Source organism: Pinus tabuliformis, chromosome 2_2, assembly GCF_031772625.1.
Source record: "Pinus tabuliformis cultivar Carrire ecotype Pingquan chromosome 2_2, CPIR1, whole genome shotgun sequence".
Classification (NCBI taxonomy): Eukaryota; Viridiplantae; Streptophyta; class Pinopsida; order Pinales; family Pinaceae; genus Pinus; species Pinus tabuliformis.
Window position 1 is genome coordinate 144,670,482 of NC_142300.1, and position 13,919 is coordinate 144,684,400.

At 38.3% G+C, this 13,919-nt stretch overlaps 1 protein-coding gene across 3 annotated transcripts in view; it reads left to right on the top strand.

Moving 5' to 3' along the window:
• Positions 1-1,729: 1,729 nt before the first annotated feature.
• LOC149191853 (Vacuolar protein sorting 55 (VPS55) family protein) overlaps positions 1,730-13,919 on the top strand; it is a 194,957-nt gene continuing 182,767 nt past the window's right edge. The window contains exon 1 of one of the 3 annotated variants that reach the window (XM_089404391.1): positions 1,730-1,929. In XM_089404391.1, coding sequence (XP_089260517.1) covers positions 1,911-1,929 — 19 coding nt within the window. In that variant the 5' untranslated portion in view covers positions 1,730-1,910. Of the gene's footprint in view, positions 1,930-1,969; positions 2,154-13,919 lie in introns of those variants that run through there. The other 2 variants (XM_089404393.1, XM_089404392.1) reach the window with 2 other exon arrangements.

Below are 13,919 nucleotides of genomic sequence, written 5' to 3' on the forward strand. Positions count from 1 at the left end.
GAAATGTTGCCCCTTTGTCGAAATATAGTTTTGATATTTCTGTTTCATGAATAGGAAGCTTTGAAAACCCATGGAACCAAAGTGAGACTTGGGGGAAATCACAATCTTTTTCCCATTTTCATGTGGCCCAACCTTCATGGCTTTCTTAAATATCTTTATTCCAACATGAAACCTCCATTTGAAAGCTTCATGAGAGTATTGGAGGAATGTCCCTTGGGCTTTGTCATCTTGTATATCAATGTGCATGTCTCCCAACTCTTGCTTAATGCATTGTACTTGTTTCTTCCTTAGTTTTGTAGGAGAGGAGGAGTAGATGTTGAATGTAAAGGAGGAGAGCTAGCTTGAGGTGGAGGGTCCTCCCATTTAGTGAGGCTATGTAAGAAGTTTGTAAGGAGGAAGCCTAACAATGATCTTGTGAGAGGGTGATAGGATGGGAGTAGAGTGGTTGAAATGATGGAAGACAAGATAGAAGGATGCGTAGAGGGTTCAATCTCTTTTGTTGTTAGGAGAGGGAACTTTGATGGGGGTTGACCATATGATGAGCTTAGATTCTAAGTCATCTATGCCACTGGGGAATCAATTTGAGGGAAGGGTTAATGGAGTTTAGATGTGAAGGATAGGAGGGACTTATCTTAAGATAAGACATGAGGGTAGTTGTAAGGAATCTAGGGACGAGGCAGAGGGTTGGACGGGAGGGTGGATAAAGGCCACCAATGGTAGGGGGTTAGGGTATGCAAGTTTCTTCGATAAAAATGCTCATCAATATTCTTTTGAGGCCAAAGTTATATGATTAATCTTTGCAAATAACTATGACCTCCTCCTCACCATAATTAATAATCCAACGCCAATTTAACTTATGATGGATGTCAATTCTAAGATTCTTATATCAATAAACTTCTTCCAAATTGTGTCATGCCTAAATTTCATACTCATTAATTTTGTTTTATTAAGAGCCCATTGGGCTAGGCCGAATGATGGATGTCTTGCATCGAAAAACATTTGCTAATTAATATTAAGGCCCTGCTTGGGGTCAAAACCTGGCTTACTCACTTAACATGTTTATGGGAAATAGTGTTAGGTTCATGAATATGGAGACCCTAAGCCTCCTACATGATAAGTAATAAATCTACCAATTATTTGCAAAAAAAAAAAATTTACTTTGTTTTATGAATTCATAAACATCTTAACACTTAACACAACCTTGATGTCAATATCGTTGCAATTTTTTTCTTCTTATACTCTATATAGTATCATCACAAGAATAAGAATCATATGATGATGTAAAGTATTTCACTACCAAATCTTTGATATTAAAAATATTTGTTCACATGATAAATGACATATCTTTTATCCTTATAATGAATATGCACAATGAGTCACTTTACCATTTTTTTCAAAAAAAAAAACTGAAAATCTAATCTAAATCGGAAAAGCAGAGGTAAAAACAACGCTACTACCCACTTACTAATGTAAATCTGAAAACCAAAGGTAAAAACAGCGCTACTACCCACTTACTTATTGTTATTAAAAGAAACTACTTTACCAACCTATATAGCAAAAAGAGTCATTTTGCCTTACCCGCTCCAACCCTATTGGAGGGTTGTCTTGTATACTCTTTGAAAAAGGGGCATTTTTAACCAACCTACATATACTCTTTGAAAAAGGGGCATTTTTAACCAACCTACATATACTCTTTAAAAAAGGGGCATTATTAACCAACCTACATGGCAGTCCACTCCGCCCCTTTAGGAGGATTGTATTGTATGCGCTTTGACCCACGTAAGGAAGACGCTCGACCAAGTTGGTAAAGCTTTGCTTGGACCCTCCTTCCGTCTCCAATTGTAATTGTCTTTTGCTCGACGAGAGTGAGTGATCAGAGGAGCAACAAGTGTAAATTTACACAATCCATCATGGGGATGTCAATTGGAGGTAAGGATGCCCCCCATTAATCCCACTGTTTTCTATAGATCATCACTGCTATGTGTTTTTCATTATGCTCTCAATCGGTTTCATCTTCTTGCTGGTTTAAGGGGTGAGGGTCAATACAACCAGATTCGGGACAGGGAACGTTTCGCCATCTCGAAATTAACGAGCGTGCAGGCGCGTAGACGATGAATGGGAAGCCCTTGCTTTTTGATTGCAGTAAAATTAGTGTAAGTGCTCCTATGTGGAGTAGCGTTGGTGTAAATCCGTAATTGTGTTTTTTAGGCACAGGGTGAATTGGTAACTGTCACACCTAATCTAAGGAAGATTGATTAGATTTAGGATCAATCTTCGTAGCTGCCATCTTAACTAGTATATCCAACAACCAATAATCTGCGAGCGGATATACTAATTTCTTATAATTTTGACAAGAGCCAGATTCACGATAGCACACCATAGCATAATAATAATAATATACTCAGTATGATTTGACCCTGACCTCGTGGGTTTCACCCAACGAACTCAGCACATCACTGTATAAATCCGTAATTGTTTTAAGACTGCGAGCAGTTAGGTTTTTATGCATATGTGCGCCATTAGGCAATCCTGGATTTCAGGCTTTAGCCCTCTTTTTTTGTTAAGAGCGGGCGGGTTCGTTAGGGTTTTGGACTTCCAGATAACTGGGTTGGCTGAGGACTTAGTTTCCGTGCTTGACTTGAGCAAATCTACTTGGTTTTTAGTTTCTACCCCGTAACGAGTTCTGGGGATGTTGGGGGTTGTTCAGGGTGGAAGTTGCGTAGTTTGTCTCGAGATCGGTCACCAGTTGGCATTTATAGAACAGCCCCACTAACACGCATATCACAGTAATGAGCCTTTTTCCCTGAGGAAAGGAGCATTTTAATCTGTCATTTGGGCAGAGCTTAATCTCACCGTACAGCTCTAAAGTCTCTTAACAAGATCCATCTCGAAACTATTTACATGATTGCTTACTACTAATAATTCTAAGTAGCAAGGACAGTAACGATAACATTAAGATTTGTCCTACTTTGCGTAACATTCATGATAACCAATTTCTTACATGGAGTGAATGAGAAGGTCCACTAATCTTATCAAATAATGCCATATAATCCATCTTGAAAGGTTTGTTTCCACCATTAATCTCTTGTATTTTTGCAATCGTACCATGGAAATATCACGTGCTTCCTACAACTTTGATGACATCCTGATCACACATGCATTTCCGTCCCCAACAATTTTTGTTTTTTAGACAAATTAGGTATATTAGAACCTAACCTGATTGCATTGCAAAGAAATCCTTTTAGAATGAGTTTGTCCTCTTATTGCAATTTCTTTCTGTTAAGAAAAATTCCATTCGAATACTCGAACGACTGGGGTTTTCTAAGTCATTTCCAGCTTTGTTTGAGCCCTAACGAACAAATTTCTCTGCAACTTCTCCTACTAACTTGACTCGAGAACTAAATCCTTTTCCTCTTCAATTACGATTTTTGTACTCTCCATCATTTTGCATGTCATCCTTGTAGCCATTACTCTAGTAGTAGTTTCATTGTTTTGCAGAAAGCCAAATTAGAGAAACAAAGCTTTGCAAATAATGTTCTATTGAAATCCCTGCTTCTGATGAATGGACTGAGCATCGGAATGAAGCCTCATCAATTTAATGTTTCACCTTTCCTCCACTAACGCAAAGTAATTATTAGAATCCATGGATTAACAAAGCAATAATTACCAATCCCCTCGAGGGTTCTTCAAGAAATAGGGCTATGATATCTGAATGAAGTAAATCCTCCAAAAGGTTTACATTAGTTGAAAATTCCGTGTCTCCTAAATACCATGTTCAATTATCGTAAATGAATCAATATTCTTGATGTATTTGTGAAAAGGTATCAGGCCAATTTCTAATTAGTTGGATGCAACTCCTATACTAGATATGAATCTGTTACTGATTTAAAATAAAATGTCTTGTTATATAGAAAAAATGTTGAAATTGTTTTTGTAGATGTAAACAATTGGGTGAAGCTAGTACTGATAGCCCACAAGTCAATGCTCACAAGTCAATACTCACAGGAACTTGTGACGTGGGAAGGGCCAAGACGTTGGAGATACTCCCATCAATGATCATTTGGGGGTCCCCTTGAACCTCATCATAGCAGGCCAAATTCCAATATTATCCAATCAACATGTATAAACTCTATCTGCCTCATGTTTTGAACCCATGGCTTCCAAGGAGGAAGAAAATTGTGCCTCATGTTTTGAACCCATGGCTTCCAAGGAGGAAAAAATTGTTCTTAACCAGTAGGCCCACTCAAGTTTGCAAAATGTTGAATTTTTTTTTGTTTACAAACATTGGGAAGGGTATTATGGAAAATTTCCTTTTGAGTTCATGAGAAGATTCTTCTTTTGCTGATGACATATGCATAAAAAAATCATTGAAATCTTTTGCATAGGCTGTGATGAAGTTTCATACAACTCCTATGACAAACAATATACAAAACATAAAATATATGAAAACTAGAATGGTAGACCGGGTTTGTAGAGAGCATGCAGTTGGTCTGAGCAATACGATAACCAACAAATGATATAAAACCTATACATCCTAAAGATACGAAAAAGAAGGATGCAAGACATGGCATAAAATTGTCATATTTTGGGATGTTGAGTGAAATTACCACCAAGAATACTGGAATTTGTAGAGAGGACAGTCACTATTGCTCACCGGGGGGGGGTGATGCTAGTTGCACTAGCACCCAAGAGAGCATTGCCGTTTGACTGTGATGATTCTGTTGGAGGGAATCAAAACTCCTCTTTAGGTGCGACAGAATGCCCAAGAAGACATATGGTTTTCTTCCTGAGGAATTCTCCAGTGTTGACAACTTGTCCCTTATAGTGGCCAACCCTGAATGTAACTCATGAAGTGCCAGTTCATGCTAAAAAAGGGAGCTATGATTCCATATATACCCCTGTAATTGGGGGGAGCAAAAAAACCTAGGAATAAGTTACTTGCAACCTTGGGTGGTATCACATAACAATCTGCCAAGCTACCTTCTAGCTATGCGAGCTAACTTCTCGAGACGAGAGCCATTAGAATATTGGATAAAGCCTACAATGGAAGCATGGGGAAGGATAGGTGGTAATAAAACCTCCGCAAGAGACATAACCTCTCATCATAGTAGAGGGTGGTGAATGAATACTATGCATGACATGAAGATTTCGTTGGTGGCTTCATTTGATACAATTGTGATTTGACACTTGTTGATCCACAATTTTAGGGAATATGATGAGTGACATTTGTTCCTTTGAAAGAACCTCTCCTTCCCAACGTCGTTTTGTTCATGTTTATAGCCAAGTTGGCTTGTGAGTCCGCCAGTTGATTATTTTGTCACTTGACGTGGAACCATGCTACATTACAACCTAGATGGAGAACTTGATTTTAAATTCAATTGATGATGGATTTCAGTGTTAGATCTTTAGCCTTACATCCTTTTTGCATATATCTTATTATTAGTTGTGAGTCATCAAACACCATTAAATGATTGGGGCGAAGGGATCTGACTAAGGACATGCCTTTAAAGAGAGTGTATGCTTCTATTGAGTTATTGGCTTGCGTTTCGAGATTCCATGTGAATTTGCCTTCAATTGTTCCTCTGGGGGAAAAAATAGCGATGCCCTACTCCTACACTCGTCTCCCCTCCACAATGCTAAAATTGTTGAACTGCATTACTATAATTATTAAAGGGGATCCCCATGTTTTGGTTCTTGCCCCTTGAAGGTACTTCAAGGAATAAGATTGTGATATTGACTAAGGAAGTATCCTCCAAAATCCGGAAAATACATGTCTTTTGAGCCCCATACTCAATTATCTTAAGCTAATCGATATGCTCAATATCGTTGTGATTGTTGAAAAATGTAACTAGGTTCGGTCTTCATAATTGTACTTGTATCAAAATGTATTTCATGTAAAAGCAAAAAGAAGAAAAAAAATTATTATTATTTTTTAGTCAAAGCATGTTGTTCAATCTCCTAGGGTTTATTGAGTCAATAAATTTTTTTGCCATGAGTCAAAGTCCCATTTTGGACTATTTGTAAGATTTTATTTATTTATTTTTATTTTTGTATTTTGTATTTTTTTAATTATTTTGAATCAAAATAGTCAATTTTGTCACCACAAGACCAAGTCAGTTCTCCAGATCGTCAAGTCGGACAACCCATAAGTTGTGTCTCTTCATATGGTCGAACAATTATATATTGGCAAATGTGCTCCACATTTTGGCAACCAATTCGATCCCTGTGCAAACAAGACGAAGAATTTTACCAAAAGTCAAAGGAGAGAGAGGAAAGTGAAAGGAAAGAGAAATTTGAAGTTTTTTTGGAGAAATTGCAGGCCCGAGAGGGTCGAAATTACATGGCCGAAATTTTAGGAGGTGACCAAATTTCAGATTTTTGACTAGCGTTGGCTCTGTTGACTTTGACTTGTTGAAGAAGCTTTGAAGGAGGGTTGACTTGGGTCTGTGTGGTAGTCTTTGTTTTGGTCTTGGGTCTTGGATATCTCACTTTGATCTGATTCTATAAGAAGAAAATTTTCTTGGGTTTTCCCCCTTGTGGGGTTTTTGCCCTGGCTTGGAGCCTATATCTTTGTGTTCTTTGTCTCTTGTGATCTTCATGTTTTGAATTTTGGTAATTGCTTGATGAAGAAGAGAACTAAAATTTAATAAGAAGCCAACAACATTCACAAGTAATTATCATGACAGAGAAATTAACCCTAATCTACCAGCATCTTAATTTCTCAACATGGTATCAGAGCTAAGGTGAAGGGAAGGAAGTGTGAAGATCACATATTGTTAGCATATCTAATATACCCTTACAATAGTTATTATCTCTTTCTATCAAGGAAAGAAGGTTTAAAGAAGACATCATTGTACATATTCCTGTAGCAGCTTTCAATATATGTCAAGAACACTTGTAAGATAGCAAAAATGTTGAAGAGAATTCAAGTCACATGTTTGAGAGCGAAATTCTGAGGCTACTATGAAAGGTATCAAAGTTATTAGATCAATATAATTTGAGTCTATTAATGGTTGGAAGTGATTGCTAAGACAAATCCTAAAGGAATCTAAGTTGAATCCAAGAAAATTGATTCAAATCTCTGTTCTGGAGCTATATATTTCTGAACTAATTCATCTCTGCAATTTACAAAGTCACAAGGAAGGTTGAAGACTGAAATCTAGAAGAAAGATTATATATGATCTCGTTCAAACATCCCTAGTGATCCGAGTTTGTGTAGCATGTCTCTCAATACTGATGCAAATAACAAGGCATGCTTCTTTTGGCACCTACATATACATATAAATAGATTGGCTAAACTGTCTCTGTGGACAAGTTCATGATACAAAATCTTTAGAAGCCTACTCTATGCAAAATACTGGAACTTGTATCTATGAGAATCAAATTTTCTGTGATGGCACCCAAACCTTCTATGACATCTCTACATTTTGAATCAAGTTCTGTGGCATAAATCTGGAACATAAAAGGAAGTGTATCTTCAGTGGCATCTTCTATCCTTATGAAGCAAGTGCAAATTTCTCTCACTATAATGCGAAGTTTCTATGATAATACAAGTTTCAGTGATGAAGCTTTAGCAACATAACTCTAATCTTTCTATATATATATATATATATATCAAGGAGCAGATTAGAAGGTGACGATGGTGACTTGAAACTTGAACAATTAAGGTTACTGTAGCATTATACATCTGAAATCTGAGATCCGAGCTATCCAAGTTTATACCAAGAACAGGGAAGATGTGACACTACATTTCAATAACATCCTAAACTTTCCATGGCACTGTGACTGTATGCAAACCTTGAAGGACAATATTTATATAAAAGATTGGATTGTGTCAGAAAGGCTCATTGTATGCATTGTAAGTATGCCTATAAAAGGAACCAAAAACTCTGAGGAATCTTTGAAACAATAACTATATGAATGATGAAACAAGTCTCATCTCTCTAAAGGACCAAGCCTCTTTATGATATAACTTTGTGCAAAATTCTATGATCAACTCCATGCTACAGGACCGATAGACAGAGGAACTACAACTATGAAAGGGATCAAAATGATCATTAGAAGCCAAGAATCTTTGAAAAAGAGACGAATTATCTGCCAAGCTTGATAAGGCCTATACTTGTGAACTCTAATCATCAGAAGCAATGTTGTATCTCCTTGTAGAAGATCTATGTCAAAATATCTGAAGGTTGATGAAGCATAAAAAACTACCAAGACTCCTTTCCTATATGTAATAGAAGATTGAATGACACCATGAAGCCAACCTATTTGAATCCTGAAAGATCAAAGGTGTCTCTATGGTTCGTATCCTTGCTTGAAGGATGAAGGACTAAGCTACATTATCTTCCTTCCAATTCATAATAGAAGGACCTACTACATCAATTAGGCTGACCTGTTTGAAAGGGACCAAGATAAAGCGAGCAACACAATGAAGTTTCTGTGATTGAAGAAATTGAAGCACCTTTGTTGAAGAAAGTTGACACTTAAAGATAAAACAAAGGACCAAATCTTTGCAAAGAAGAGGTTGGGTAAGGTTGTAGAGGTATGTATTATTTTTGTGTGCATTTCATTCACTAGGTCATGGTGATGATCATTTGAAAGATAGAAAAAGAGTTTGCATAAATATATATTAGAGACCATGAGTTACAAGAAATTGTTGATAGTAGTTCATTGCATATGAAGACTAGTTCTTGTGAGCAAGAAATGAAATAGATAAAAGGCATGTCAATAATATCATTAGGGTTTTGCAACGTACATGTAGAAGTCTTGCAATTTTTGAATAACAGGTCTTGGTTACTATGGAGGATCTAGGGTTCGTAAACCCTAGCTAATTTGGGTTAGAAAACCCTAGAAATAGAAACCCCAACCATTTGTTTCCACTGTAAGATGAAAACCTAGATCTTGAGAATGACAGGAATGATATCATGCTAACGTGAAAACAAGAATTGGTTAAGAGGGAGCCAACTCTTGCCAACTCTTCCCAAAGGATAAGTATTCTATATCAACTTTCTTTAATTACCACTGTTGCTATTTTGTCTATGTACTTTGCCCTTTTGTTCTTTCATAGTCTTTTAACAAAGGTTGCAGGTCAAGGGAAGATTTATCTAAGTTTGACTAACAGATGGAAGATTTAGAAGAACATAGCAAACCACGAAGATAAGAAGATAGTATGCATCAAAAGAAGTCAATTAGATGGCAATGTAAAAGCAAGATTTAAAAGGGAAGAAGTTTACTTGTCTCAGCTAGAAGAGGAAGTTAGATCCTTAGTAGATATAATACTACTTGAAGTTTGGCAAAAAATTTAGAGAAATTTATGATCAAAAGAGTAGATGATAGGCCCTTTAGCAAGAAGTAGAAGAGTTTTGATATTGTTGTACCAATAACTGATTGGTTCGTTCCAGGAACACATTGATTGGTAATTTAAAGTTGAAAGAGCATGAGGGAGAACTCTGTCGCAATATGAAGATAGACCATGCAAAGGAATATTGACCTCAGAGGGAGCAAGTAGCAAGAATTTGACACGAAGAATCCCATGCGTTGACTAGAGGCTATTGTGTTTTGGCAACTCTGTTAATGATGGAATACGGTTTGGCTTCCTGAAAGGACATATTGTAGAAGGATGTGAAGATGCTAGAAAGATAGCAGTTGTTGACAAGGTTAATTCTCTCTGCGGACAGAGATGATCCCTTTAGCCCAATGAGTGGGTCTAGCAACTGAAGTGACAATCAACTAGACATCTTTCTCGATTATAATTGAAATATAGAATGAGAGAGATGACCTACCTCACTCTGATGCTATTCCGATTTCCTTTGTTGAGATCCTCAAACCGCTTGTGTCACGGACTTGTTCCTGCTTCTTTCAGCGCTTATGTACTTGCAAAAGTGATTAAGAGACAACAAAGCATGCCAAAACCAATAGTAGATCCAATAATAACCTACTTAGCTGATCAAGGAATGCCAAGCTAATACATACATGAACATATATATTTTAGGAAGATGAACCAGCAGTTGTATATTATTTAAAGAATAAAGGGGAGCTTACAACCATAGCCTTGATGTTGAAAGGCTCTCCTTGAGTGGTAATCCAAGTCCAAGCCAAGAAACCCTCCAAACACTCCTTCTCCAAGTCTAATGAATAACCTTTAAGCTCAAGCTTAGCATAGGGGTACAAATGGACATAGACTAACCATTTGGGAATGGGAGAGGAGGAATTTATAGGCTGGGAGAGGGAGTTAGGACTTCTCCAAAGATAGGATTAGGCCCACATCTCAAGGAGGTAGCTCATAGGGATGAGACCAAGAGGTCAAATTAGGAGGATTCGACCTCATCTATGCGAAACCACCTCTAGCTTGCCGCTCTGGAAGCTTCTAGATCACAAAGCTTCTCATCCTCTTTGGGAAAAATTCCTTTTTGAGACCATCGCGGGTATGCAAGGGAACAGAGTGATGCCATCGCTGGCCTAACACGGTGCAACAGGTGATCATCGCGGTTTTGAGCTTCATAAGGGCGATGACCCTCATTTTAGGGTTTTAAGAGCTATTTCTTCAGGGAAAGCTCCAGAGATTTTCCAAGCAAAGTTAAAGGAGGGATTTGAGCTGTATACATGGATGAGTATACTGTATAATGATCATGTTTCGGGCACTTCAGGGTATGTCACAAGGAAGTGCAGGAGGTGTGACAAAATATTGTGTAACAGATGCCCCTTAAAGCATGAAGGCAGAATGAGGAGTGATGGCTGAGATGCTTTACGAGCTTTTGGCAAGGACGAGGACACACACTGTCAAGAGACCTGCAAATCAAGGACACATATACATATACATATCTAAGATCAAGACATGAATCCACGACATGGACGCAACCATCCGAATGATGAAGACTATATGAAAAAGTCCATGGTATGGGCGCAACCATCCAGATAACGAGGATCATCATGAATATAAAGTCCCATGGTATGATCACAACCATTCATATAATAGAAACATGTATACAATCATGAACAACATATAACTCCACACAACCTGAATCATATTAAACAAGACTTAGGGTCTTGCGCTCCATCTTGACTTGATCAAAGTACGAATTCTAACATGTGAATGAACGTGTCGCAGTCGAACATGCTAGAAAACCACCTGATTACCGACCATTGATGTGGACTGTTAACAGGCACGAGAGGAACCACCCATAATGACAATGGCTCTCAAGGTACGACAGTACAATCCGTGAATGTGATAACGAAGCTGAAGTCGAACACTCATGGAATCACCCGATTGAAGGCCAATAGTGAAAACCTGTCGTCAGATGCGAAGAACTTGCCATTAAGGCATGCAAGCTCTAAGGTATTGAAAGGGAGTTTCTAAGTCATCTTCCTGGATAATGAGCTGAAGTCGACAGGAAGTGACCCGTCGAAGGAGGGTCATAATGATTCCCCCATCATCGACATGAAACGAGGAACAAAGTGGAATAAGTTTCAAGACTGTAACAATGACTCAAACAATGTATAGGTAAATAACTGCAGATTGGACTTCTCTTGAACATATTGGCGACACGACTCCAGAGTGTGGCAGCATTAGACTCAACATAGGACCAAGGGTCATAATGATGAGGTGGAATAGTCAAATGAGAGGCAAAATGGATCACCCAAACCTGGAAGGACAAGTGACTAAGTGAGGATATCCCAAACCTGACACGAGAAACAGACGAGTGTCATGTTCGAGACTGACATATTGCCTATACAAAGGACATTTCATCTTCATTTTTCCCTGCTATGTATAGTGAGTACATCTTTATTTTTACACAAGCTTGAAGAGGATACCATATGCTTGTCGTATAAGTTCATCCTTCAGATGAATCCATCCTAGTAAGTTTTACGAGTCCTAGGAAGGAGAAACTCGGTCTCATCATGGTGATGAGTCTTTTGTCGTAAAGTTTTAATGAGTTCGAAATTAGAATAACTTGGTATCTTTTTCATATTTAGAGAGTTAAAAAAAAAACGGAAAAGAAAACTCCATCTTGTCCCTTTTCGTAATTTGTCCCTCGAACCCGAAAATGTAGAAAACAATATTTGAGGGAACCTCTTGACCATGTTGACCAAGGTGTACCTTGTTCGTAAGTAGTCAATCTCAGCCCGAAAAAGGGGTAAACATATACTGAGGTGACGTTGATTCATTTACTTTAACGAGTTCAAAACGACAAGTACTCGACAATCTTTTGAATTTTTGAGAGTCAGAAAAGAGCTCAAAGATGACTCCTCCTGGAGGAACGAGTGGTATAAAAGGATAACAACTGGTTCTGGAAATGATGGAACTGCTCAAAGCATGTAATGGTCAAGAGGCTGGTTAATAAGACCACTCACTGCAATTGTTCGTCAGGCACAGGTAAAACAACCAAGTGAAAACATATGATTGACCAAAGAGATGGTGACGATGGAATGAAAGAACCAAGGTTCATCTAGCAAAATATTGGTTGATAAAAATGGCAATCATGAGATGTAAAGTGGGAATGGTTTCATTTTTACACAAGCTTGAAACATGGGAAACTATGCTTGAGTATACTTGAAGATGGTTTCATTTTTTCACAAGCTTGAAACATGAGAAAAAACTATGCTTGAATTTGGTTTCATTTTTACACAAGCTTGAAACAAAGATAAACTATGCTTGAGATAAGTTTGCATGCCCCCAGCATAATGACTCAATCGAGGTACATGCCCCCCAAACTTCATTTCATTCACCTAAGTGGATGGAATGAAGGTTCACTTATGAGATCAAGTGAAAGACTCGATAGGGATTTTACGAGATCTAATCAAAGACTCGAATTGGAAGGGGATTTGTTTCATTTTGAATGAGCTTGACACAGGAAAAGAACCATGCTCATGACACTTTGTTTCATTTTTTAACGAGGTTGACACAAGACAAGGAACTTTGCTCCATATCCTTTGTTTCATTTTTTAAGGAGCTTGACACAAGACAAGGAACTTTGCTCCACATCCCTTGTTTCATTTTTTACGGAGCTTGACACAAGACAAGGAACTCTACTCCACATCCCTTGATCACAGATCGAAAAAGGCCATGGCTTCAAAGAGTTTCTCATTAGATGGGAGAAAAACACTCTAGAAGGGATACATGTCCAGGGATCCAATGGAAAAATCAAGCTCCAATGCCCCCAGTACATGGCGTACTACATCACCTACTAGATTATTAGTAGATGTGGGCATGGAACAGGTGGCCACGTAATTACCCTGTGGCGGGGGTGATACTGCTTGCACATGAGAACCTGATGGTTGATTAGAAGTTGATTCAAGACCAATGAATGTAAGCTGATCATGATCACAGTGCTTCCTTCATGTGGGAAACACACCACTCGAAAGAGGGAAGAAACAAGAGCTCCCATGATGTAAACATAGTCATAGCCAAGGAGTAGATTAAAATCCAATGGGCCTTGGACAACCATCACGTCTATATAGACAGCCTTTCCTCCCAAAGTAATAGGCAACTTAGGAAGGATCCCTAACGATTGATTGGTTCATCTGTTAAAACTTGAAAGCTAACAAATTCTGGGTGACGGGGACAAGCTAAGGAAAACCTAAAGCTTGTCAAGCAGTTGAGGATAGGATGCTAACAGATGGGCCCTCGTTTATGACTGTGTTAGGTACAACCATATGGTAAGGCTGTACTGTAATCTGGAAAGGCACATAAGACGGAAGGCGATATCCTGCCATTCGACGCCAATCAAAAGAAGTGACTAAACTACTCGAAGGGGGTGTCGTAGGAACGCGAGGGCTATCCTCTTGCTTGATGGGAACAAGAGAAATGCTCTCATGCACCTCGGGAATAGGAGGATTTACCTCTAGTTCATTCGAAATTGAAGAAACTAGAAGAACTTGAGCAGTATGAGGTTCACTCTCTACTGGAAAGGTACGGTTAA